Here is a 27,566-nt window from a genome sequence, read left to right as displayed (position 1 = left end):
TGCAGAGAAAGTGGATCGTTGCTCACTTTATGCTTGTGTGAAATCTTAGCTATTGATGATCAGTTTTGATGTATCAGTGATAACAAAGTAACCCCCTGTATTGGTGAGGGAAGCACCTCCCCTTTATTCTGTTGTCTGAAGTGTGCAGCATCACTGTGAACACTGCTGTAGCAGTTAGACAAAGGATTAGCTCATGTGTTCCTTGGTCATCTCTTGTCTGCCCACAGATATTCAGCAGGCTTTGTACGAGCTCGCTTACCACGTCGTCAGAGGAAACCTAAAGCATGATCAAGCTTCCAATGTTCTTGGTGATGTCATAGTAAGTATTTATCTGTAATAATTGCATATTTACTAAAATCTTTCTTACAAAAGCCCGAATGATAATAAATGCTGGAAATAAATGTCACTTGCTCATGCAGCACATCTGTGATGCCACCTGCTGGTATTTTTGACAGTGTGACAATGTGCCTGCCATTTTACTGTTGGGATGGCCGGGTTCTGTGGTGGCCCTTGAAATAATGCACTAAACTGATTTTTTGTTTGAAAAAGGTTTTTCTTAAAATGCTTTGAATAAGTAGAGAAAATGGGGAAAGCAGTAATTTCCTCTAAACTTCCAAGCTTACCAAATATTCCTGTTTCTTTAAAAAGCGAACTAGGAAGAATACATTAAAAATCTTTTAGAAATGATTTCTTGTTTTTGGTAAGTTGCTGTTTTGACGTGTGCAGAACGTTCAAGAAAAAAGTGTTGCAGTAATCTAGTGTAACCTTTTTAGGTTTTTTGAACTTGAGCATTGGTGTTGAGGGAAGGCCAGGCTGTAGGGCACCTGGGTGTTGTGGTGGCACGTGAAATGTTGGACCTTGTAGGAAATCACAATCTGGTTGATGCCTGAGAGACTGCAGGTCACTTCCTGGGCTCCTGCTGCTCCCACGGGGCTGAAGAGGTGGAGGGACCAACCAGGGGGCTTTGTCCTGGTCACAAAATACACTTGAATTACATTTCAAGGTTACGGGGTTTCCCTATGTGTCAGTAATTAGTGCAGCACTTACCTTAGATATTAGTCAGTAATTAAGTATCTTCATCATGAATATGAATTATTAATAATATAAACAATATGCATTATTATTAATGCATATTATTTAACTAATAACTAATTAATCTGAACTTTATGACGGAGTGTTGTTTTATATAATGCAAAAGTTTTCTAAGCGTGCATATTGGAATTTCTGTGTTCATTGAATGGGATCTTGTTTCTTCTTAGGAATTCCGAGAAGACATGCCTTCTATCCTAGCTGATGTATTCTGCATATTAGGTAGGTTGGGTTCTCTTTATCTTTGTCTGTACAGTCACTGTTAGTGAAGTGGAGCTTATGCTAATTGTCCAGAAATCCAATGGCACATGGCTTTGAATCAGTAGCTGCCTCCTGAGCAGGCTTTAAAGATGTGCACGTCTTATTCTCATGAAAACTTCTGGATTTTTGTGTGGTAATATTGATCCAAAGCTGAGAATAGTGTGGCTAAGGAGCCAGGTTTCAAACTTAGGGACAAAGGACATTTGACATTTCTTGCTTGTTTCCTCTAACTCCTGTTTTACTCTGATCAATATTTGCTACTATCAGGATTTTTTCCCCAAATGTTTGTGTTTCAATGTATGAGAATTTTGATTTGTCCACTCATCCACATACCCTGGAAAAATTTTTGGCTGCAGCTTGTTCTTTGGTAGAAAGTCTTGGCTGCAAGGTCCAGGCTGATGTGGCTGGTCTGTTGGCTCCACTTCTACCCTGCTACATCACTGCTTTTCAGTCTCTCTGGGGTCTTCTTCCTCACATCTTTGTTGCTGATGGTTTTCTCTGTGGGTCTGATTCTAAAGTGGTTATGTGTGGTGGGTTGTTTGTTTGTTTATTCTACTCCTTTTGCAGCTCCTCAATTCCTGTAATAATGTGCATTTTAAAAACTGCTTTAGAGGGTTTTCTTCCCTGGCCAGAGTTCCATAGCAGGGAATTGCTCTCAGTAGTTGACAATACAGAGGAAATTAATGGTAGTACAGAGCCGCAGCTGGTAAAAGACTGCAGACAGGCAGTAAAGGGTAGAAAGGGCAGTTCTCTGAAGCCACAGGGAAGAAGATCATTACCTTAAGGCCAGGATCAGGCAGTTCTCTTCAGTAGTTTGTATTTCTAGTTTTGTGCTCATCATTGATCTTCAGTGCTTGCCATAAGTGTTGTTGCAACAAAGAGAATGGCAGGAAAAATTATTGCAGCATTGCTCTGGTTTCTGTTTTACCTTTTCATGAGACTTGTGGATGTGTGAGAATTGTGATCAAAATATTATGTGAACCCCATGGGGGATGAGTGGGTGGGAAGGGGCAGGAAACTGCCATGTTACCAATAACTTTATTTGCCTTGTGTTAGCATTAGCATTTAGCAGAATAGTTATTAAAAGAAGAAACTCTATAAATTTCACAAATAAGAATTGCTTTTTTCCCCCATCTTCTTTTGTAGATATTGAAACAAGTTGTTTAGAAGAAAAAAATAAGAGGGATCATTTTACACAACTGGTATTGGCATGTTTGGTAAGTTACACCCAGGAAGTCGTCTGGCAAAATTGCATGTCAAAATTTGACAAGAAAAATAAGATAGTGAAGCTTGATTTTTTTTTTCTCCAAAAAAGACTATAAGAGTGTTTTCCAAATAATTTAAAAATTCGTCTCCGAAGTTTTGTGATAAAAGAATATAGTACAGGTCCCCCTTGACTTCCTTAAAGAGTTTTGCGAGAACTTAGATTTTTCCACCTGCAAATTCACCAGGAATTTTGCTTCTGAAGCGTGCTTTGAGGTGCACTTCTTTATGTAACCTCCTCTTGTGTGTAGAAGTAGCTTTCCTAAATGCATGGAAATAAGCTTGATTTGTAGGAAAGTTCAGCATGTGAAAATAAGACTTTTTAACAAATAAGGAATAAGCTTTGTAAATACGAAGTTCATGGTAATAATGTCCCTGGATGCTATGCAATGTGTACTTGGTAACCAGCAGTTAGACTCCAGGGCTCGTTTCTCCAAGTGCTCTTGTATATAAAATGTAGCACTGTAAAATTCCAGTTTCAGTTAATCGTGTGTCAGTTGTGTCTGCCCCTGTGTTTGAAACAAAATGCTGACTTTTCCCTGCTGTAGTCAGAGTGGACGTTTAGCATGAAGTAAGGATTGTGTGGTTTCTGGGTCTCTAATTGACAAATCTGGTGTGTGTTTTTGGTGTTTTTTAGTATCTTGTATCTGACACTGTCCTAAAGGAGCGTTTAGATCCTGAGACGCTGGAGTCATTGGGACTCATCAAGCAGTCTCAACAGTTCAATCAGAAATCTGTTAAAATAAAGACAAAACTATTGTAAGTTTTGGGCCAAGGGTTGTTTGGGGAGTGGGTGGGAGGAGCAATGGTGATTAGTCTGGTAACCATATTTTCTACCAAGTACTCAGTTTTCTTTGGGAAATATGTTTTCATGCACTTTAACTTCCATTGACAAAAGAATTTTGTTAGCCCTTAGTTTTCAAACTCTCGAGAAGTAAAATCTTTCTCATGTTATCTATGGCCTTTGGTGCATGGATTCCATATACACTGATAAATTTATATTTATTTGTGATATGTGAATTTACAAAGTATAACAAAATTAATTATTGCTCTTGCATCAGTTAAGAATAGGTTTTGTTTTCATAACTGGGCAAGCATTGTTACTTTAGTTTGGGCAACATGGGTTATGTTTTTTTGGTATATGTTTGGTTTCTGTCTCTGCACCCAATGTTTCAGTGTCAAAGAGCATCACTTGAAACAAGAATTGGTTTTTATGCAGGGACTGCAACAGGGCAGCTCTCGAGAGCAGTGTGTACAACAAGCTTTCCTGTTAAAGTGTAAATCTTAATTGTCTGCATTTGAAATAAGAACTGGATTTGTTTGGAGAATGCTTGTTACCTTATAGGTATTCATATACTGCATTTAATGGTTTTTGGAACAGCTCAGGTAGATAAAAAGTTCTTTAAAACGTGTTCAAAATTAGCATTTTATATAACAAATTGTTAAGAGCATAAATAAGCTTCACTGGATGCATGTTACACAACTGTATTTAATTTCTTTATTTGCAGTTATAAGCAACAGAAGTTTAATTTGCTAAGAGAGGAGAATGAAGGTTATGCAAAGCTCATTGCAGAACTGGGTCAAGACTTATCTGGAAATATCACTAGTGATTTAATCCTTGAAAATATCAAATCTTTAATAGGTAAGAAATTTATTGAAAGAATCTGGGCATTGGTTTTCCTATATGATCTTATGACTACAGAAAGTAGATCACCTTGGATAGAATTATGTCTTGAAGTTCCTGTTTCTGTGGAAAAATAAATTTTGGGAACGTTGTGTAGGTATACTTATCTTAAATACTGAATTTATGGTGTAGCCTCAGATAGGCATGCTGTGATTTTAACATCTTTTGAAGATTTTAAGATCTTTTGCTTGTCAGGCAGATTGGAGCATAACAAAGTAATGCTTTTTGCTATTGAATGTATCAGTTTGATGCATGACCATTCTTTTATTCCTGAAGATATTGAATAAATGATTCCTTGTGGAGAGAAACAAGAAGCAATAAATGCTTTTCCTTTATCTAGTTCTTTCAGTGATTTTTCCATATTTCTAAGTGAGTCATGATGAGAATCTCACAAAGTGGAAAATGTTAAAACCAGGAAATACCTGTAATTACCTGTAATTACCTGTAATTTTTGCATAGTTCAATATTCAACTAATCAAAATGATTGGTGCAGTATTTATTGATGATCCAGATTATTTTGCTATTGATAATTCAGGTTCAAGTTTAACTGAAAATAATGAATTTTAAAAGTTATTGCATCTGTATTTTAGAAAGAGAATGAAAATGAAAATTAGCAATGTTAAACTTTTCTTCTCTGTCCTCCTCCACTAGGATGTTTCAATCTGGATCCTAACAGAGTTTTGGATATCATCCTAGAAGTCTATGAGTGCAGGCCTGAGTATGACGATTTCTTTGTACCACTGATAGAGTCTTACATGTACATGTGTGAACCTCAAACTCTATGCCATATCCTTGGGTTCAAATTCAAATTTTATCAGGTAATGCATTTCCATTCTTTATTTTTGGGGTTTGTGGTTGAGCTGCAGTCAGTAATAACAGATTTTATGCAGTTTTGGTTTGGTTTGGTTTGCTTTTTGGTGTTGTTTTTTCTTTTTTTTTTAACACATAGAAATTAGTTTTTACGTTGTAAAATTCTGGTATTAAAAGCAATAACTTCATTATTTGAGTGGGAGTCTCTTACTGTATTTTACAGGAGAATGCTTAATGTTCTCTTGAAAGAGCTGAAAACAATCTTGATAACTTCCACTTGAACTTGTGGAGTTATGTAAGGATTGGCATGAACAAAGAGACTGTACGTTATAAACAAGGCTCATTCCCAGGAGTGAGGAGCATGTTTGCAGGGGAGTCATGGTTGATATTTGATAATACACTCAAGGGTTTTTTCTTAATGTATAGTTAGGAATTGCATACAAGAACCATAGGGTGTGAAGATAAAGTTTTTGTTTCTGAAAATGCTGAATGTGTATTGCATTCAGGTCTAGTGACTTGGAAGTAATAGCAGTAAATAGCATGGTAACAGGGAGAAGTGTGGGTTAATAGTCTGACCTGAACAGGAATTGAGTGGTTCCTGTTTTATGACCTTCTACTGTGTTCTAATTGCTTTTCTTTAAATTTCCGATGTCTGTTTTAGGATCCGAGTGGTGAAACCCCTTCCTCCCTATACAGAGTTGCTGCTGTCCTTTTGCAACATAATCTCATAGATTTGGAAGATCTTTATGTTCATGTAAGTGACAGTACTACTCTGCTGGATGCCAAAGCTAAGGACTTTTAAAAAACAGAAAATCAGATACTTAACCCTATTTCTAAATTTTCAGATTCATTACATTCTTGTGTAACACCTGTAGGTGTACAATATTTAGTGACTTAAAATTTTCAGTGCTTTCTTAATGCCACATACACAAGTAATCACACATTGAAATATGAATGCTGATAAACTTTATTAGAATTATCTGTGTAACATTCTCCAGATTGTTTACCTTTTGGCAGAGTAGGAAGTTGGAGGGAAGTGCCTAAGTAACCTTCCTTAAGAGTTAGACCTGCTGAGTTTTGCTTTACAAGATCAGTTTTTGAGAAAAGTGGTAGGACAGTCAGCTCCAAACATTCTTTTAGTTGAATAGTAGAGTTATTTTTTTTAAATGCTTACATGTTCCTGAATAGGCCCCTCATTCTCTGCAAGAATTCTGACCATTTATTAGGTTAAAGGAAGGAAATGGACTTCAGTGTTCAGATCTAATCAGAGACTTATTCTCTGCAGTCTGACAGGCTTAGCAACCAACCAGCATTCCACTTTGATGAATGGTTAGCAGAATGTTGTAGTTACTAAATTAATTTCACATTATACAAGAATTTTTAATTTCAGAATACCGATGGATAGTCTTTAAATAAGAAATTTTAAGATTCAACTCTTCCACTGACATCAGGGAAAGAGTTCTGTTTACATCTGTGGAAGGTTTGGAAGGTAGTCCTGCCATTACTTTGTGTGGCATTTTGTAGCCTGAGTCACAATCTCATCAATATTGACTCATCAATAACTGTCCCTGGCTTCATAGGAGTATTTTGGCCAAAAATGTGTTGGGTGGGGCAAGGGTAGGAGTGCATGTCTCAGATAATTGGTGTGGGGTGAGGAATGTTGATGATAATGCTTGTTTTTAAGAGAAAGTTTGTAGGCTTAGTAAACACGCGCAGTGTGGGGTTGTGTGTGCAATCTCAGCTCAGACCCGCGCTGGAGGTCCCTGCAGTCCTTTGCTGTTCACCTGCACAGGGCTGGTTCTCAGTCCCGTTCCGTGGGGACTGCAGGGCAAGGGGGGCTCAGACAACAAACGGTTGTGAGGAAGTTGAGTGGTGTTACTTCTCATAAGTCCTTGATTTCAGAATGGTCTATTCGTGTAATTCCCTGTTTGGGATGGAAACAAGGAAAAGAAACTGATTCCCTGAAAGACTCAGATTAGTAACAAGAAAAGACAAAGTTCTCCAAGCTCAGGTGATCCACAGTAGCAGTTGGTCACTTCAATTTTCAGATATAATGTTCTGTTTTTGCAGCTTCTACCAGGGGATAATGCCATCATTGAGGAACACAAGCGAGAGATAGTGGAAGCGAAACAAATTGTCAGAAAACTTACCATGGTCGTCTTATCATCTGAAAAGACTGAGGAAAAGGAGAAAGAAAAGGAAAAAGAGGAGGAGAAAACTGAAAAGGTGTGACTGAGTAGCTTTCTTTTCAGTTAAATTACTTGAATTACATTAAACAATTGTTATAAAAACATACATGTATTTATTTGAAAAACAGTTCTGTACTTCTTTTATGGCTTGTATTTGTCTTCCAACTGCACTTCTGTTATATTGAATGTGCAAAAATGTACAGTTTGGGGTTTGTTCTGGATGTCTGTACATAAAATAATCTTGGTTCAATGGCTACTGGATTTCTTCCCTCCCTTTTTGTTGTATTGGCTCCACTAAGTACGCCCCAGCATTTACACACTTCACAGCCTTTAAGAACTGCACTTCTAGGATTCATGGTAGTATAATCCTAGTTGATTTCATAAAAATAAGGACATTAGTTCTGTCAGTCAAGAATTGGGACATCAGAATTGGGACACGAAGAATTCCCACACTTAGGAATGTTGGTATAATTATCCTACATTGTAGAAAAAGCTTATAATTGAAAATTTTACTTGTAACTGCTCACTGTGCTTTCCCTTAAGCCTGTACCTCCATATGTGTAAATTGAAACTCTTCATTTCAGTTCCTGCTATGTCACATTCATGTTGCCCTAGGTTTAATTTGATTTAGTGTGTCCAAACCTTATTTTAGAAACAAAATTATTTTATCTCTTTGAGGCCATTCTGTTGTCATCTTCATTTGTGTGCTCAAGTACTTCTTAAACACCTTATTTAAAAAAAAACAAAAAAAGAAAAATAAATGCTTCATATATGCATTTTTAAGTTGCATGCTGGAGTAGGAAGAGGGATCCATCAGTCTTGACGATTTCTGTTCTTGGATTTCTGTATCCTGCTGGATTCCTTATCAGTCTGATTTGTCTACCTATTCCTACTTCTTCTACTCAACCTTGATTCTGTTAATCTCTGACCTTCTTTCTTCCTTTCAGTTTACTTTCCTAGCTTGAAAAATCTAATTCCATTTTCTTCCCTCAGGCACCTGATACAGGCACTGCCCTCTAACTCTCAGCACAGCTGCTGCTTGAACAGATTCCTTTCACTCCAAATTTCTGGTCCCCCCTTTTGCCTACACCGCATTGCTTTGGCCCAGATGGGGCTGCCCGGAATTTTCTGAAGCGTGCTTCTCACCCTGTCCTGATGGAAAAAGAAACTCTTGGCAGGACATGGGGAGTGTGTGCATGGCAAGTAATGTCAGAGGAGTTAAGACAGCTTTCATGGCTAAGCTTTAGAATTAAGAACTAGGGAATTTTAAGCTCTAGCAGAAACTGCAGCATTTTTCTGAAGGATTAAATTGACAAAGTCTGAGCCTGTGATGGGAAAATTAAGAGCTGTACTTAACAGAATCCAGTTTCTGTGAGTGCACACACTGTTATGCAATGCGTGTGTTTCTTGAGAAGCTTGTTTCTGTGTTAAAAGTAGTTTTTATGTGCTTGGCCGTGCACTTAGCAGTTAGGGGAATAACTACATGTGAAAGCTGTTGTCAGCCTAAGTTTAGGCACATTGTATCCAGCGTGTCATTTTAATGTACTGTTTTTGATACAGTATCATGGAATAAATGCCTGCACAGGGAAAGCAGTGTTTAAAAATTATTGGCCTGACTTTTCTTTTAAATCCACAAAACGCTTATTTTGTGTGGTTAAAATTCATTATCATCTCATGACTCTAATATGAATAATTCAGTCTTCACAAATGTGCTGCCTACTGTTGCCTTTTAAGATCATTTGCCATAATTGATAGGACATGAGGTCAGAGTGTGGGCAGCAGGAATGGGCTTGACAGCAGTTCCAGGCTGACCCCTCTGTGCCAGACATGTCTTGGCTTTTGGAGAGCTCCTGCTGGAACTTGCTTGCCCAAAAGTCAAGCAGCATGTGAGCTCTGTAAGCTCAGCATGAGGAGAGACTTCCTTGGCTTTGCTGTAGAGCATTCTTCTGCATGTTACCATGTGCTGTGCTCTTTTATATTTTTAAAACTATCAGAAAAGTATTTGCCAGTGATAAAGTTTTAAGGGGGAAAAAAGCACCTCTAAAACCATGCAAACTGTAGAACCACAGCAGTGTCTGTTTTGTAATTAGTTATTGTTTTTGTCAGTCGGCCTTCTTGTTTAAATAAACTTATATTTTGCTTTAAAATAATAAAAACATTTTGTCCTAGATCTGTAATCTTCTTTCCCTGGATGTGAACATCATCCTGGGCTTGTAGCTACTTACAGCTAGTTTTCCTTACTGTTAGTCACTTAATAATAGACTTTTAGCTTGGGGGCCAGGGAAAGCCAATTTATAACAAGAAAATATTTCAATACCATGCCCCTGAAAAAGTGCTTCAAGGCATGAGCTTCATTGTAGAGTCCTGTTTCCTCTTATGCCTGTATTCCAAATTTTTGGAAAACTTTTCGTAGACTTTACTTAAATCTAGAGTCTCCTAGAATAGATACTAATGTAAAACTTATTGTACAGGTGCACTAGGACAGAAAGGGTTTGAGTATTGCTTAGCTTTTTTTATTCTAATCTGCTTTTGCAAGAGAAGTTTGTGCTTTTAAACCCAGAAAAACGGAGATCATAAAGGATTCTTAAGTGCTTGCATTGTTCTTAAAATGTGTAAGAAATTAAGCTGCAATAGATTGTGACAGTTTGATTGGACATACATCAAACAACTTTATGTATTTGTTTTATTTCTAACTCTTTGTTTCATCCAGATGTTAAATTCTACATGGACTGGTTTGTAATTTCTTTTGAGGTTTGCCTGTTGTCTGAGTGACCAGCTAAGTTTTATTTTGCGTATGTTTTTATTACACAGTTGGTATACAAGGCTTTTTTCTCTAGCTGTGGTTGCAGCAGGTCAAGGAGCCTTTCTGAACACGCTTTTCCTTCGTTGCCTTGCAGCCTCCTGATAATCAGAAGCTCGGGCTGCTGGAGGCCCTGCTGAAGATCGGGGACTGGCAGCACGCTCAGAGCATCATGGACCAGATGCCCCCGTTCTACTCCACGTCGCACCGCGCCATCGCCGTGGCGCTGTGCCAGCTGGTGCACGTCACCGTGGAGCCCCTGTACCGCAGGTGAGCGTGTGCCCCACGCCGCTAATGAGCCTAATTAGTGACACACGGCTCAACTCGCCACCTCTGCCTCACACCAAACGCTGCACGTTCTGTTTTTCAGAGTTGGTGTGCCTAAAGGAGCTAAAGGGTCACCGATTTCCTCTTTGCCAAACAAGAGAGCACCAAAACAAGCAGAGAGCTTTGAGGAATTGAAAAAGGAAGTGTTCAACATGCTTTGCTACCTTGGTCCTCATCTGTCCCACGATCCCATTTTGTTTGCAAAAGTAGTGCGCCTTGGAAAAGCGTTTATGAAAGAGGTTGGTATGACAACAGTTTTTAATATTTCACAATATAAGAAACATCAATTATTATGTCAAAAATGCTGTCTTGCTAATAGTGTGATGTTCAAATGCTGAAACAATAGAATATTTTGACTCGGGACAAACTTGGAGAACGTTATTTTAATTTTTGATTAATTTTATGATCTATAAACATCTTTGTGAGCAACTTAACGCACTTCAGGTTTATAACCATAGATATTTAGTGATACCTAATTTCTCATTATGGTATTTCTCTTTTAAAATATTATCTGTGTGTATAGTTTAAAAACCCAGCAGACATAGTACAGACTGCCTGGAAGCCTCTACATTATTACAGCAACAGTGTAGTCAACAGGGATTGATAGCCTGATACCCGTGCAGTCCAAATAATTTCAGCTTTCTGTTCCAGCTGTTGGCTTACTTGGGAAGCAGGGGACGTTGCATCCTTTCACTTCCTGGCTTTTCTACCCCTGTTCTGCCTGGTTAAATTGCTGCTGCTATTGATCTTGTGTCAGTGACAAATCTTCAGATGCTGCTGAGGATGAGTTTGATGTGGAAATCACTTCAAGTTGCCAACTTCAGAAATTAACTGTTCTCTTGAGATAGGTTACTGACTTTTGACCATATCTTTACCACGTATCTATTGAAGGATTTGGCAGTATGATCTGTTTTTAAAGGCTGCAAATTGAATTTATATTCTGAACTCCCTTAATATGTACTTCAGATGGAGACTAATGATTTCTTTTGCTGCTTTTCTGGCAGTTTGCTATTTAACTAGCAGTTTCTGCTTTATTCTCAAGTCAACAATAGGGGAGTTTAATTTTTTTTTTAAACAGCAGCTCAGACAAACTTTGGAATAAATAATTTTTAAATTGCTGTTATTATCAGTGAATGAGCAGTCCACTTCCCCAAAACTTAAAAATCATGGATTTTGTTACCCAGCATTTTATTTTAACTTACGACAGAATACTGGGGAGGTTGATCGATCTAATTGGTACTGGAGGGGAAGTTTTCAGTTTTATAACTTATTTTTTTCTTAAAAGTGCTTTTATTTCAACTGCAACTAATGAATATGGGAATGCTCATAATTTATGTACTACCTGAAGGGAGGCTTTCAGTCCAACTGCACCTGATGATGCAGAGCTAAGAACACAGGTAGTTCTTGGGATGGAGGATCTTTTTGTTCAAAATAGAAGATTTTGTCAAGAGAGTTTATTCTTGTTAGGTTCCAAGATGCAGTGATAGGGTGAGACATGTACAATAACTTTGGGTTCCATGTAGTCTTTGCAATAAAATCATGGAAACTTCAGCTATTTCGCTGTCTCTGTATGCTTCCATATCTTCCAACGTCCTTACCTCTGAGTCATTTCTTGGCATCTTCTCGTGCAGAATGGTAAGATTTCCCAGTGGTAAATACTTCATAGCATGCTCATTTCTTGCAGCCACTGAGAAGACTGATACACTTCAGTGATAGCTGTTTTGCACTGACAGTGTAGTTAAGTTGAAAATTATGATTTTAAGGGACTAATGCATTTTATTGCTGTCAGCAGACTGTTAGGACTACTTTGTAATTGAGGTATTGAAGGTTTGTGAGAAAGCCCTGTTTTGAGGATATGTACACTGGAATGGACATTACTTGGTTATAGGAATCTTGTGCAGGTTTAGTGTAAATATACTTATATAAGTTTAATTTGTTTCTGACAAGAATAAGCAACATTTTAGCTATTTGCTCTAGGTTGGAACTGTGAAGAAACTCGTCAGTGACAGAGTGGTTAAGGTAACATAGGGAAAGTTATTTTTAATGCATTGTTGCCATCAGCATGTTCTAGTTGTGAAGCTACATTTAACACACAGTAGAAATACTTGTAACTGAAGGTAGTTTGACTCTTAAGTTAACCCATACAGTAGTTTAAAAAGTTAGACTACTAACATTGCACTGCAGCTTTCATGCTAAAGTGTACCGTAAAAATAATTGTGCACTTACTGGTGTGATAGCTTAATGTGCTTTTCATGGTGAGTGGAGCAAGCAGAGAGAAAAAGTAATTTAATAACGAAGACTAAAAGCTTAAGAGGATGTCCCTGTGAGAGAAAGATGGGGAGGTAATCTATGGCTGTTGGTAGCTGTGTTGGAAGTCTTTAGACTTTTTAGGTGGAAGGTGAATGCTTAAGTGTTTTTTTCCTCTCCAGTAAGAAAATTCAATATTTCATGTGTAATAGCAAGTTGCTTTGTAGCTTTAGCTGGTATTTCTTTATAGACAAAGTTGTACAAAGCCCCTCTGTATGTAAGGAATGCATTTCATCTGTGCATTTGAATTTCTGTTCAAAAATACTTCAATGCTGACAAATGTGGCAAATTAAACATTTAAGAGATGCTTGGCCGCTCAGGTTTATGCTTCTGCTGAGATAGCTCTGTTCTGAAACTGTAACTGTGACATCAACTGTGCTACAATTAACGTGGTTATCTTTGTTACAGTTTCAGTCTGATGGAAGCAAGCAGGAAGATAAAGAGAAAATGGTGAGTTTATTTTGGAGGAGGGTGTTTTTATGCAAGATTGTAAAGGTGACCAAAAATGTGAAGTAAAATGTGCATTTTACTTCTTATTTGCTTGGAATCAGCTGGAAATCTTCCAGATATTTATTCTGTTAATACGCTTCATGATGGGGAAAAGCATAGAGAAAAGGCAAATTGGAAATAGGATAGGTGCTTATTGGTACAAGGATTGTTTTTTTAAGTTGCTTAATTTATTTACTTCAAAATTTTCTAATTTATTATCAAGATTGTTCAGAATGAAAACCAAGTGTCCAGTGGAAATCTAACTCACAAAAACAAGTGGGGTTTTTTTTAATCAACAAGTGAGTTTTCAGTATGAAGTTTCTGCAGTTTTCACTGTTACTTGTTCCTCTTTTTCACTTATCCTGATTTCCTGAATCATTGCAGAGAAAATCTCTTCTGGGTTTTACGTTTTGTTGTTTTTTGGTTTTTTTTCATTGCTGCTGCAGTGATTCTGAAATAGCTCAGTGGAAAAGAGCAGTGTTTAAGAAAGGGTAAGGCGAGGATCCTGAAAACATGGAAATTGGAAATGTGTCTTGTGAACACGTGTAATGCTTTCAGGTTTTTATCTTTTGAAATGGGAAGTAAAGATGGAAGTAAAGAAATTTTGAAAATGGAAGTAAAGATGAGGAGTACCATAATACGTTGAAAGTAGTTGCCAAAATGAATTTCCTCCTGTGTTGCATTTCATGCACTCCACACAATATCCATTTTTTAATGGTATGTTTGATTTGAAAATGAGTGCAACCTGCTGAAGATTTCAGCAGCTTTGTTGTAGTATCTTTATATAGGCAGATAAAATATTGACAGTATATATAGTCCAAAAATTATTTACTGAATGATTTATGATGGGAGATACTTCTAGTCCTATTCAGATTTTGTTCTGGAAGTCTTAATCTTATGGCTTACTTGTTTTTTTTAATCAAATTTTCCATTTGTGCATCTGTGCATTGCTTGTGTAACTCTGCTCCTGAGGCACTCCCTGATGTTCCCCTGGGTTTTCCTTGTCCCAGGAGACGCTGTTCAGCTGTTTGTTGAGCATCACTGATCAAGTGCTGCTTCCGTCTCTCTCCCTGATGGACTGCAACGCGTGCATGTCTGAGGAGCTGTGGGGAATGTTCAAGACCTTTCCGTACCAGTACCGGTGAGTGCAGGGCTTTGTTCCCCTCCCTTGGAACGGGCTGTGCCATTGCCACGGCTGGAATTCTGGAATTCCTTTTGCTGTGGGGCTTTTGCAGGTACCGGCTGTACGGGCAGTGGAAAAATGAAACGTACAACAGTCACCCACTCCTTGTGAAGGTCAAAGCTCAAACCATAGACCGAGCCAAATACATCATGAAGTGAGTAGTCTGTTCCCCTAAACCACTGTGAACTGGAGTATGGTGTATTGCAGGTCACAGCTGGAGAAAAAACAGCTTGACAAATACATGCCCTGTCTAATGACTTAGTAATTTTCCAAATAGTCCTTGTTCATGAAGTATTTAATGTATTGTGGTTAAAAAATGTATTGTGAGAATTTAGTCTCTGAGACTAATAATGATGTTTCTTCACTGAAACTACCCTGTTTTAATATTCTTCCATCTTGTCTTTTGTAGTAAAATATCTTCTCATTTACAGGCGCTTAACTAAGGAAAATGTGAAACCCTCTGGAAGACAAATTGGGAAGCTCAGCCACAGCAATCCTACAATTTTATTTGATTATGTACGTAGTTACATGTATTTGCTATTTCATGCTGACAGCAGATAATTGAAGTTCAGGAAGGGACCTACAATTCTAATTTCATTATTTTTTACTTTCGATGCAGATTTTAAAATACAGTAATGTTTTAGTAGTGCACATAGTAAGATACTAAATATGACTTAATTATGTTTAGTGAGATATTAAATATGGAAACCTCTTGAATAACGAACTGCAGAAAAAAGTATAATTTGAGATAGCAGAGAGGGGTCTCAGATGCAGGCATGGTTGATCAGGTTCTGCAGAATGTGAATTCAGGTGAAGTTGCTCTGGCAGTTGTCTGTCAGTGGGGTGGAGATGGATCAGGGTCATTTAGAAGAAAACTTAAAGCCTTGATGTCTGAAAAACACCTACGGAGTTGGGAAGGATTTTTGAGATTGCTTGGTGCTACAGAGTGCTGGAGAGGTGGTAAAATGTGTTGATGGGCCTCCATCTTCTTCACAAATGTGACCTAAGGGTGTTCATTTACCAGTTTTTAGATGGTACTTGAAGAAATTACTGCTGCAATATACATACACGTGTCATGTACCAAAGAGAACATCCTAGAAGCTGATTAATACAGTTTACTTGTAGTCTTTCATGACCTAGCTTCATGGGTTTGGGGTTTTTCACATTGTCTTTTATATGGTATGTATCAAGAGGAAAATCTGCTGCTAAGGTTTAGGATTCTCAAGAAATATCAGGAAAACATGTTTTCATTATTTTATTTGCTGATAATTGAAAAGAGAAATTGCACAGAATTGTTTTTACACATTAGAGACATGTCTCACTGGTGTCTTTAAGGTGCTAAAAAGATTAATGAGATTGCCTGTTTACTTTGACAGTTGTTTAGGACCTTTGAAAAATTAATTTGAAGCATATTTTGTGTAGGTTTTGAAGACAAGTATCGTGAAATGCTTTTATTATGTGAAAGATAAGGATACTGTACTATTCAGCTGAATGTGTGTTGTAACTTGCAGATTTTATCACAAATACAAAAATACGACAACCTGATAACTCCGGTGGTTGATTCACTGAAATACCTCACTTCCCTGAACTATGATGTCTTGGCATGTATCCTTTGATGTAAATTACTACACCACTTATTGGTAAAGCTGCAGTTGTAGCCAGATTAAATCTGTTATCTGTGAGTAAAACTGTCTCTGCTTTCTCCTTTTGCTGCTTTTTGCTGCAGCTGTTAGTGAGGTTTGCAAATACCTTTGCACTTGCACTGGGTTACAGAACCCTCACTGTTAATTCTTTCACACTATGAAAATTATTCCTTGTTTTTACTACTTTCACTTTTGAAGGCATAGTGATCTTGTAAATAGTGAGGTAAATACTACTTTTAGGTTACTATTTCATGATTTTATTTTTTAAGACTATAACTGTGTTAGTGCCTGCTGTACTGATATATCATGTTCATATATTACAACAGACAAAAAAACGAGTCTCTGTAACTTTTGTGCTTGTAAGTTGAGGAAAAATACTCTCCTTAACTCCACTAAAGATTGTATCATTGAAGCATTGGCAAACCCTGAGAAGGAGAGAATGAAGCATGATGACACTACAATCTCAAGCTGGCTGCAGAGTTAGTATTCTTGTTTTATATATTACAATAACGCTTAAAATACTTCATACACCCCATGATTTATTCAGCCATTCAGCATTATGATCAATATTGCACTTGCACCTGCTGGCTAATATTTTAAACAAAATGGAGAGCTGTCAAGTTTAATCAATAGATTTTTTTTCCTTTGTATTCCAGAAATGCATGTATTGCTAAGATGCCGTATGCACTTTGTTAATGTTTATTTAATAAAGAGGTGCAGTCACAGCTGTTTCTCTCTGCTGCAGGTCTGGCAAGCTTTTGTGGAGCCGTTTTCCGAAAATACCCAATTGAACTCGCAGGCCTCCTGCAGTACGTGGCCAACCAGCTGAAAGCTGGCAAAAGGCAAGTATTGCACAATGGATGCTTAGAAAGTCACATTTTATAAAGTGTTATTTCACTTTGTACACGATGTAGTTGTTGCTCTAGCTGTGGTAAACTCACAGCACTGGGAAGGTTTAAAAGGCAGAAAGAAAGAATGATACAGTCTTTAGTATTTACTTTTCCTCTAATTATATAGCTATGGCATTCTTGAGGCACTGATTTTTCATCTTTAACTTATTTTAATAGTTTACTTAACAGCTGACCAGACAGGGGAATAAACCAGCCAGTGTATAATTTCATCATAGAAATTACTGTTTACATTACATTATTTAAAACATAAGTATCCATAATATAAAGCAATGTGACTGTTACAGTTTGTTTTTCTTTTCTCATAATGTCTTCTCTGCAGGGACGGCTCTTAACATTTTAATATTATTTAAATACTTTATCCTATTAACTAGTGCTAGTTGAATTGTTTCTTCATGTGTCAGTGTCAATCAGAACTCAGAACAAGGTTTCCAATTTGACTTTTCCTTTTGTCTTTCCATTGTCATCACTTAGTATTATTGTTTCATTTACTTACTTAATTTTATCAATAGGTGAGTATCAGCTTTTTTCCATTAGGAATCCCCATATGGCTGTTGAAAAGCAGTTTACCAATGGTGATAGCACAGCATGTTATTTTGGGTAGTTATGTTGAGAACTGTAGTTCTTCCCCTGCCCTGCATTGTATCCGTTCAGTCTCATGCTCCTCTGTCCCTGCTTTTTGTTCTGATGATGGCAATCACATTGAGCTACAGAAGAAGGGTAAGTGATGTTTATTGTCTTCTTCTTGAAAAGAGAATGAAAATGTTGTTTGATATGCATTGTGGTGCTGCTGTGTAATATATATTGAATGTCACAGCTTCCAGTTCTTTAACAAACTCTCTCGTTTTTACTCCACTTTTCTGTTTTCTTTGCAGCTTTGATTTGCTCATTTTGAAAGAGGTAGTGCAGAAAATGGCAGGGATAGAAATCACTGAGGAGATGACGATGGAGCAGTTGGAAGCCATGACTGGTGGAGAGCAGCTGAAAGCTGAGGTGTGTTTGTGTTAAGTGTAATAATAACTGTTACTCTTCATTGTGGTTCTCAAGGCTGTGGTTCAGGGACTCTGGCGGCAGAGTTGAGAAAGGTGTTGGAGTTTTATTGGAGCTTTAGTGGAGCTGCCCCCTCTTCTGAGCTTACAGGCCTCGAGGGAGGCAGCCAGTGCAGTGCAGATGTGACCCTTAATTCTTGTGCCTCAGCATCTCCCGTCAGGAGGATTCCATGACAGACCTGTGCACTCCAGCAGCCACCGAGCCTGGGGTGCTGCAGTCCTGCTGGAGCCCTGCTCGGGGCAGCAGCAAAAATGAGTTACATCTTATATGTTTTATTTATGTATTTTACACCAGCAACAACTAATTAAAGCATGCAAGAGTGGTTAGTTTCTGGTTCTTCTATACATACATTGCAGGATCCAGAGAGTTTTACTCACGGACAGGAAACCATTGCTGTTAATTCATCAGTATTTCTGCAGTCAGCACACATAGATTCCCATTTGTGATGCACTATTTTCCAGCTAAGGTAACTTTTTCTGTACTGTGCAGGGTGGATACTTTGGCCAAATCAGGAATACAAAGAAATCATCTCAGAGATTAAAAGATGCATTATTGGACCATGATCTTGCCCTCCCGCTGTGCCTGCTTATGGCTCAACAGAGAAATGGTGTTGTCTTTCAAGAAGGAGGGGAAAAACATCTGAAGCTGGTGGGAAAACTGTATGATCAGGCGAGTAAAAACACCTGTATTTATGAGATCCCCTCCTTTTTGTTAATTTCTGGTGTATCAGCACAATGTGTAAGGATTCAGCACGTAAATAACAAAATCTATAGAATAGCATGTGAGAATCCAGTACAATGAATACAAATACAGAAGGATGTTAAAACTAATTGCAGGGTTGCTTGATTAAAATATATGGATGTATTAAAAGTATATTATATTGGCAAGTGACCTCTGAGTAAAAGAGCAAAGCATCCTTTGTCATAAAAAGTTTAATTCTTACTTTTTAAGTGTCCATCATGTTTTTCTAATCTTATTTTGGTAGTGAAGCTTCCTTTTTTAAAAATAGTTCTTTTGCTGCCTTAGGCAGTAGGAGCTAGTTGAATTCCATTATGGTAGAATAGAAGGCTCTTGAGTTCTGCAGCCTTTTTTAGGTGGGGTTTTTTCTTTTATTGTTTTTCCCCCATGAGAGATTTTTTTTGCTCTACTATTTAGTGTTAGCATTTTTAACAAGAAGGAAGAAGAAAGAAAAGCAAGCTTTGAAGCTCTCCCTAACGTAATTGTAGAACAAAATAATAGTTTTCTCTAACTTTTTGTTTGTTTTTCCCTTGTAGTGCCATGACACCCTGGTACAGTTTGGTGGGTTTCTGGCATCCAATCTGAGCACAGAGGATTACATAAAGCGAGTGCCTTCCATCGATGTTCTCTGTAATGAGTTCCACACCCCCCACGATGCTGCGTTCTTCCTCTCCAGGCCCATGTATGCACACCACATTTCAGTGAGTACAGCTCTCCATGTATGCACACCACATTTCAGTGAGTACAGCTCTCCATGTATGCACACCACATTTCAGTGAGTACACCTATCCATGTGTGCACACACACCACATTTCAGTGAGTACAGCTATCCATGTATGCACACCACATTTCAGTGAGTACAGCTATCCATGTATGCACACACACCACATTTCAGTGAGTACAGCTGTCCATGTATGCACACACACCACATTTCAGTGAGTACAGCTATCCATGTATGCACACCACATTTCAGTGAGTACAGCTATCCATGTGTGCACACACACCACATTTCAGTGAGTACAGCTATCCATGTATGCACACCACATTTCAGTGAGTACACCTATCCATGTATGCACACACACCACATTTCAGTGAGTACAGCTATCCATGTATGCACACACACCACATTTCAGTGAGTACAGCTATCCATGTATGCACACACACCACATTTCAGTGAGTACAGCTATCCATGTATGCACACACACCACATTTCAGTGAGTACAGCTATCCATGTATGCACACCACATTTCAGTGAGTACAGCTATCCATGTGTGCACACACACCACATTTCAGTGAGTACAGCTATCCATGTATGCACACCACATTTCAGTGAGTACAGCTATCCATGTATGCACACACACCACATTTCAGTGAGTACAGCTATCCATGTATGCACACCACATTTCAGTGAGTACAGCTATCCATGTATGCACACCACATTTCAGTGAGTACAGCTATCCATGTATGCACACACACCACATTTCAGTGAGTACAGCTATCCATGTGTGCACACCACATTTCAGTGAGTACAGCTATCCATGTATGCACACACACCACATTTCAGTGAGTACAGCTATCCATGTATGCACACCACATTTCAGTGAGTACAGCTATCCATGTGTGCACACCACATTTCAGTGAGTACAGCTATCCATGTATGCACACCACATTTCAGTGAGTACAGCTATCCATGTATGCACACACACCACATTTCAGTGAGTACAGCTATCCATGTATGCACACACACCACATTTCAGTGAGTACAGCTATCCATGTATGCACACACACCACATTTCAGTGAGTACAGCTATCCATGTATGCACACCACATTTCAGTGAGTACAGCTATCCATGTGTGCACACACACCACATTTCAGTGAGTACAGCTATCCATGTATGCACACACACCACATTTCAGTGAGTACAGCTATCCATGTGTGCACACACACCACATCTCAGTGAGTACAGCTATCCATGTATGCACACACACCACATTTCAGTGAGTACAGCTATCCATGTGTGCACACACCACATTTCAGTGAGTACAGCTATCCATGTATGCACACACACCACATTTCAGTGAGTACAGCTATCCATGTATGCACACACACCACATTTCAGTGAGTACAGCTATCCATGTATGCACACACACCACATTTCAGTGAGTACAGCTATCCATGTATGCACACCACATTTCAGTGAGTACAGCTCCTCTGTTTGTGTGCTCCTAGTGCTGCTCTGGGGGCTGTTACCAGTACGTGTGGTAGGTTCCCAGTAAAGTTTGTTTGCTAAATAAAAATTGCTAAGTTTTATGAGTAGAACTAGAAATGGAAGCTGTGGGCTGGAACTCATTATCATTAATCTTCTTAGAAGATATGGCCCATGTGTCAACTTTCAGTGACAGAAGTTGTAGCTAATGAAGTCACCTCCTTGGATGTCTTCAGGTATCAGTAGGAATTCTCTCCTTCCCTGTTCCCTCAAAGGTGTAAGTGCTTCTGCAGGTGTTTTAGATGCATTTCTACTGTGGAGGAAAGTGTTGCAGTTGCCAAATGGTGTGCTGTCTCATGAAGTGTCAGAAATTAATTTCTTCCTGCCTCTAAAACGTTCTAAATGGAGAGCAGTTTTTACTTGGTGTTGTATAATGTGTTTCTGTAGCAACAGGTAGCAGCATTGGTGCAGAAAGATAAATCCATCCAGTAAGGATGAAGACCAGAGGTTCTGTATGAGTTTCTTCAGTGCTTTATGTACTGACATTTCACAAGTAAATTTTGTATGGAAAAATTAAATTATATTACTATGTTTAATTTTTGTATTTTTTATTTCTTTTTACTTTTTTATCCGCAGTCAAAGTATGATGAACTAAAAAAAGCTGAGAAGGGAAATAAGCAGCAGCACAAAGTTCACAAATACATTACATCCTGCGAGCTGGTGATGGCTCCCGTTCACGAAGCTGTGATTTCTCTGCACCTTCCTAAGGTCTGGGATGACATCAGCCCCCAGTTTTATGCCACATTCTGGTCTCTAACCATGTATGACCTCGCCGTGCCACACAGCAGCTATGACAGAGAAGTCAATAAACTTAAAGTCCAGATGAAAGCCATAGATGACAATCAGGAAATGGTATGTTGATAAAATTTTGTGGTCCAGCTTAAACTTTCTAGCCTTAAAAGAATTTATTTTCATTATATTGAAGTATTATATTAAGGTTGTTTAGATCTAGGAAGTTTTGTCCCCTGGTTCGTCCATTCTGATTTGCCACATTAACATAATTTGAATTGACTTTCCTTCATAATTCCCATGTTAGAAGTACTAGTGACTCCACTAAGTGAAAGTTACTGGAAAATCAGTTTCAGAAAGCAGGTCTTGACACCTGTGTCTATGGTTTGTCTGTTCACTCTTGTCTTAACTGTTGTCAGCCAGTGTTCATAAAATCAGTTGATTAATAGAGCAGAACATTTTTGAGTGAGAAGTTTTTCAGTTATTCTTTAGTATTACCAGGAATTTATTGCTCTGTCTATAGCAAGTTTTAGTATAATACTAAATGTGTTACACTGACATTTTATAGCCTCCAAATAAAAAGAAAAAAGAAAAAGAACGTTGCACAGCTCTGCAGGACAAGCTCCTTGAAGAGGAGAAGAAGCAGCTGGAGCACGTGCAGAGGGTTCTACAGAGACTGAAACTAGAGAAGGATAACTGGCTTCTGGCAAGTAAGTGTGTCTAGGGGAAACGCTGTGGATGTTTTTGTAGTTGCTACTGTCTCCAGAACTTCCTTGCATGAGTGCTCTTAGTGTTGATTTGAAAATTTGATCTCTTTATATGATGAGGTCTGTTAGCGAGGGAGATTTTTAGTTAGAATGTAATCTCTTTGCAAATGCTGAGTAGTTGGTTTTCATAGAGAAATTTTTTTGTTTATTGCAATGTCAAGACCTTTTAAATTTTGCCCTAATTTAGAAAATATGTTAGAGATTGACCAATGCAGTGGAAATTTGTAATTGCAAGCTGGCTTGTACTTGCTAATTGCAGTTATTGTGCTGCTAAGTTAGTATAATTGCTACAGGACAAAAACAGGCGTGTAAAGTCTCAACATTGGTTTGAGTTAACTTACTGTGAGTCCTGTGATTACAGCAATATGCCAGGGTTTGGGTGGTGGCATAAACCCTGTTCCAGTGACAAGCTCAGTGTTGTGCCAGCCTGGCAGCCCCAGGCAGTGAAATAGCATGCACACGTTTCACAGGGCAGATATGCAGCAAGCACAATCAAGTTTTTTCTCCTACAAAATGTCTGTAATGTTTTATCTTGCTTGTGAACCCTGCTGGTATGGTTAATCTGAAATGTTTTTCTCTGGTCAGTTTTCTTCTCTGGATGAACTTTGAGTTTGTAACTGGAAGTAGTAGTTCGTCTGTCCCGAGAAGCCTAGCATAACCCAGTGGAAAAGAGTTTTGTTGTCCAACTCATGTAAGATCCATCCAACTGGTTTCATGAAGAAACACTGTTCCCTATAAACATTTAATGTACTGCAGCAAATGAACTACAAGAAATTAGTGGTTGAAAAATTACTGCCTGATCAAAACTTGGTCTAGAGGTGACTTGGTAAATTTGTCTACCTAAAGAAGCACCCAAAAGTGTATAGAAAATAGTTTGCATAGTAACTCTTTGTGGGATACTGGGAATACATTATTGTTGGCACTTTGCTTGGTCTTTAGATGAAGGAAGTTTCCCAGCATTTTATGCAGAGGCAAGCTTACTATTTCAGCAGTTTGCCCATTAAAATAAATAATCTGTAATTGTACTACCTGAGGAACTAGAAAAGCACATTCACTGTAGTAGTGGAGTTTATTATTATTTTTTAAAATATTGATATTTATTTTTTTAAGACTGACTTCCTGTCTACTAACTTTTGATAGTGTTTGTACCCTTGAGAATAGGTTAATTTTTGGCAGAGTAGCCTGGTAGCTTGAGCAATTGGAGACCCCCTATTCTGACTGCTTTTTTTGTACACTCCTGATGCAACACGGACTTGATTGTCCCATGAACTGTGATTCCCTTGATAGATTTCTGGGTTTTTTTAAGTGTCAGATGTTTATTATAACCTTTGAGGAGTAAATACTAAAATCAAACAAAGTCAGTGTAAAGTTTTTAGTTAACTAAAAGCTTACAGTGCCTTCTTGAGCAAGCTTTATTCCATGAGCATCGCAAAATGGAAGCAAGTAAGCCCTGAGCAGAATGACTTGTGGCCTTGCAAAACCACCAGTGGCCCTTGTGAGGATCATGACTGTTCTGCCTTTGAAGGCATTGCAGTCTTTAGTTCTGTACTTTGCTCTCAGCTTCTTTTTGTGCTCCTTGTTGCCATGGGACCAGTTTGGGTATGTGCTGGGCTGTTGAGTTTATCAACCTGTGGTTGGTCAAACAAACAGGTAACTCCTGAACTTGGTATAGTGCATTCTTTTACTCAGTGGCAGAATGAAGCTTGCACAAAATATGTTTTGGGATGGTGGTTTACTGAAGGCTCTTCTTTAAATTCCTCTGTGTGTTGGATTAATTGGAAAAATGATTATTAATAGATTCTACAGAGACAGCACGTTCTTCAGTTTTGAAGGGCACCAAACTGAAAATCAGCCCCATGGAGGAAGGTGAAAGAAAGCGTTCTAGGGAGGTAGCAGGTGCTGTTTGCTTTGCTGGTGTGCACAGTTTGAGCAGGTGAAGTTTACTGAAGCTTTCCCAGAACCTGTTTTTAGCAGTTGTGTGATAGAAGAATTTTGCCAATAAGAAATAAACATTTGCTACATCCACCCTGTTATTCTATCCCCACCTTCAGACAGTTGCAGTTATTTTGACTTTTTCTGATCAATGCCAAAGATATGTCTGAAGTACAAGTGGCCAAATGTGCAAACACCAGAGTATGGATCTGCCATACTGAACTTCTTGGGAAGAGAATAGTTGAATGATAAACCATTAATTTACTTTATTTTTCTTTTCTTTTTTCCCCTCTTAACTTTTGTTTTTTGAAGAATCTACCAAAAATGAGACTATCACCAAATTTTTACAGTTGTGCATATTTCCTCGATGCATTTTTTCGGCAATTGATGCAGTTTACTGTGCTCACTTTGTTGAACTGGTGCATCAGCAGAAAACACCCAACTTCTCCACCCTTCTCTGCTATGACCGAGTAAGTAGCTCCAGCTCTGTGTGTGGGTTTTCATCATTTCCACTACAGACATCCCTGTGTACCCCTGCCTCCCAAAAGGGGTAAACAAGAGCATTACTTGTGTTTCGTTCTAGAATCGGTGACAATCAGGAGTTCACTTTTGTACTTCAGTTTTCTGAACAAAGTTTTCAGGAAATGAAACTTTTTTGCATCAGCTTGGCCAGATGTTTACTTCTACCAGCTCAAATCACTATTAATTTGAAAATAAAACAGTTATGTCAATGGAGACACTTGAACTATCAGTGTGTCAGCAGCAGCTGTGTGCTTGGATTCTGGGCTAAGCGTGAAGGAGCAGCAGTTGTGGAACAAACAATATTTTATAAGTAGTCTGTGTGTGTTTAGAAACCAGCTTTTAGTGGTGGTTTAGATGAGAGAGATTTAAAATTGTTAGTTTTTTTGCTTTTGTAATTCAGTACGGTCATAGTAACATTTTCTTGCTGTGTTCACAGGTTTTCTCAGATATTATATATACAGTTGCAAGTTGCACAGAAAATGAAGCCAGTAGATACGGCAGGTTTTTGTGCTGTATGCTGGAGACTGTGACCAGATGGCACAGTGACAGAGTCATATATGAAAAGGTACAGGAAATTACTGAGATGAGTTTGCTCATTAGAACATGTACTAACCATTTGTGTGATTCAGCCCAGTAAAAATGGATTTAATGGAACTGTTAGATATAAAAACAATGCGATTGGATTTTTCTGGTGTCGTAATCTTAAAATTGACTTGTATATTATTACTATAACTCATGTAGTTATATTACTATAATTCATGTAGTTTTGATAGAAGTAATTCTGTGTGGTGTTAAAAAATATGTTTGCAAAAAAAACCCTTTCCATTTTTGAGTTTCACATAGCTTACCTCAAATATAATTTAGGGAGCATATGGATACTCTCTTAATACTCCTGGCACAAGCTACATAAATTATGAATAATCTTCTCTCTCACCCACAACTAAAATTTCAGCATAAATTATCTTCAGAAAAACTACGTGATTCTTGTAAAGGGTGGTCATATCTCATTCTTTAGAGCTTAGAATTTAGAATTACCGGGTTTGTTTTCCGAAAAATAACTTTTTTCCTATTCTTTGATGTGCATGTAGGAATGTGGCAACTATCCAGGCTTCCTGACTATATTACGAGCAACTGGATTTGATGGTGGAAATAAGGCTGATCAATTGGATTATGAGAATTTTAGACACGTGGTACACAAGTGGCACTATAAATTAACTAAGGTAAATAGAGATGCCAAAAACATTATGCTTTTGAATGCTTTAAAAAAGAAAAACCAACTTCATTAGATTTAATTTGTGTTTTAGGCTTCTGTGCACTGTCTGGAAACAGGTGAATATACACATATCAGAAATATCCTGATTGTGCTGACCAAGATCCTTCCGTGGTACCCAAAAGTGCTGAACCTGGGTCAAGCCTTGGAAAGAAGAGTACACAAGATATGTCAGGAAGAGAAAGAGAAGAGACCTGATCTATATGCATTGGCTATGGGGTAACAACAACTTATTTAAGAAAGTGGTTAAAAGTGGATCATGAAAGGCATCTAAAGACTCGGAACTGTTACAGTCCTAACATTTGATTTTTACCTTATCACAGAAGATTTCGCTATCCTGCATCTCGGTGCTGGCAGTGTGAATGAAAACGTTCATTTTGTGCTGGATGATCACTAAGTTCCTTTACAAGACTCTAGTGAAACACTTAAAATAGTAAAGATTTCTACTCAGAAGAGCATAGCTTAATTTTAGAGAGATAATATGGGAGCAAGGAGGTAGGAGGGGTAGTAAAAGGAAGAAAGCGAAGGGCTGTTGCTGCAAGACTGGTTAGATATTGAAGGTGCATATGGTTTTAAAAGGCTTAATTACATCTTACATTTTCCTGTGGTGAGTGTGGAATCATCCTCGTATGCCTGAGGGGCAGTTCAGGTTCCCCTAACAGCTGGAAGTTTTGTCAGTAGTCAGTTTGTTCTGTGTGCTTGGCCAGGGGTGTGTGTGTGGTGCTGAGGAAGAGGGAGTGGAGGTAGGGCTGCCTCTGTGTCTAGTGGGTTTGTTTGTTTTTCTTTTTCTTTTGAGCTCATCAATGTAGGGGGAAGAAACTGCGTATCAGTTAGGAAAAACTGTGAAATAAATAACAGATGAACTGTTAGATTAGATCCACATTTAAGATTCAACCCATGTTTTGCTTTATGTTTGTGCATATTTAACAATCTGTGCGACTTGCAGCTATTCTGGACAGTTGAAAAGTAGGAAGCCTTTCATGATACCTGAAAATGAATTTCACCACAAAGACCCACCTGCCAGGAATGCTGTACCTGCAACAGTACAAAATGGGCCAGGTGGTGCTGGGATGCCTACGTCTCTCACAATAAATACAGTTAGACTGGAAGAGGGCACTGCTGAGGAGACTGGTAAACACACCTATGATTATTACATGCTTATTTTGTAGTAGAATTTTTCTGACATTACAGGCTTCCTTCAAAATTTGCCTCATTAAGCTAAAAAGAAAAAATATAAATGTGATGCTAAATAGGATCAGTGCATGTTCTTTATTTCTACTTGGTTTTGGGAGAGAGTGATCTGCCTGTTTTAGCTGTTAGCTGCACATGACCTGACAT

The 27,566-nt window shown here is 38.2% G+C and overlaps 1 protein-coding gene across 6 annotated transcripts in view; it reads left to right on the top strand.

Moving 5' to 3' along the window:
- THOC2 (THO complex subunit 2) overlaps nt 1-27,566 on the top strand; it is a 43,933-nt gene that overhangs the window by 5,819 nt on the left and 10,548 nt on the right. For all 6 annotated transcript variants that reach the window (XR_010082782.1, XR_010082781.1, XM_063416947.1 and 3 more), the window contains exons 3-29: nt 228-319; nt 1,260-1,311; nt 2,497-2,567; nt 3,251-3,372; nt 4,122-4,255; nt 4,949-5,115; nt 5,769-5,861; nt 7,178-7,333; nt 10,194-10,366; nt 10,467-10,662; nt 13,139-13,180; nt 14,230-14,360; nt 14,455-14,556; nt 14,834-14,918; nt 15,914-16,007; nt 16,444-16,524; nt 16,791-16,887; nt 17,829-17,946; nt 18,493-18,672; nt 19,278-19,442; nt 21,585-21,860; nt 22,306-22,447; nt 24,749-24,906; nt 25,395-25,523; nt 26,047-26,178; nt 26,263-26,447; nt 27,175-27,359. Coding sequence is in view for 4 of the 6 variants with exons in the window: in XM_063416947.1 (XP_063273017.1) it covers nt 228-319; nt 1,260-1,311; nt 2,497-2,567; nt 3,251-3,372; nt 4,122-4,255; nt 4,949-5,115; nt 5,769-5,861; nt 7,178-7,333; nt 10,194-10,366; nt 10,467-10,662; nt 13,139-13,180; nt 14,230-14,360; nt 14,455-14,556; nt 14,834-14,918; nt 15,914-16,007; nt 16,444-16,524; nt 16,791-16,887; nt 17,829-17,946; nt 18,493-18,672; nt 19,278-19,442; nt 21,585-21,860; nt 22,306-22,447; nt 24,749-24,906; nt 25,395-25,523; nt 26,047-26,178; nt 26,263-26,447; nt 27,175-27,359 (3,558 nt within the window). In the remaining 2 variants the exon portion in view is untranslated. The remainder of the gene's footprint in view (nt 1-227; nt 320-1,259; nt 1,312-2,496; nt 2,568-3,250; nt 3,373-4,121; nt 4,256-4,948; nt 5,116-5,768; nt 5,862-7,177; nt 7,334-10,193; nt 10,367-10,466; nt 10,663-13,138; nt 13,181-14,229; nt 14,361-14,454; nt 14,557-14,833; nt 14,919-15,913; nt 16,008-16,443; nt 16,525-16,790; nt 16,888-17,828; nt 17,947-18,492; nt 18,673-19,277; nt 19,443-21,584; nt 21,861-22,305; nt 22,448-24,748; nt 24,907-25,394; nt 25,524-26,046; nt 26,179-26,262; nt 26,448-27,174; nt 27,360-27,566) is intronic.

Source organism: Prinia subflava, chromosome 20 (genome assembly GCF_021018805.1).
Source record: "Prinia subflava isolate CZ2003 ecotype Zambia chromosome 20, Cam_Psub_1.2, whole genome shotgun sequence".
Lineage (NCBI taxonomy): Eukaryota > Metazoa > Chordata > Aves > Passeriformes > Cisticolidae > Prinia > Prinia subflava.
The sequence above is the reverse complement of the archived record's forward strand: the minus strand, read 5'-3'. Positions and strand labels throughout refer to the sequence as shown.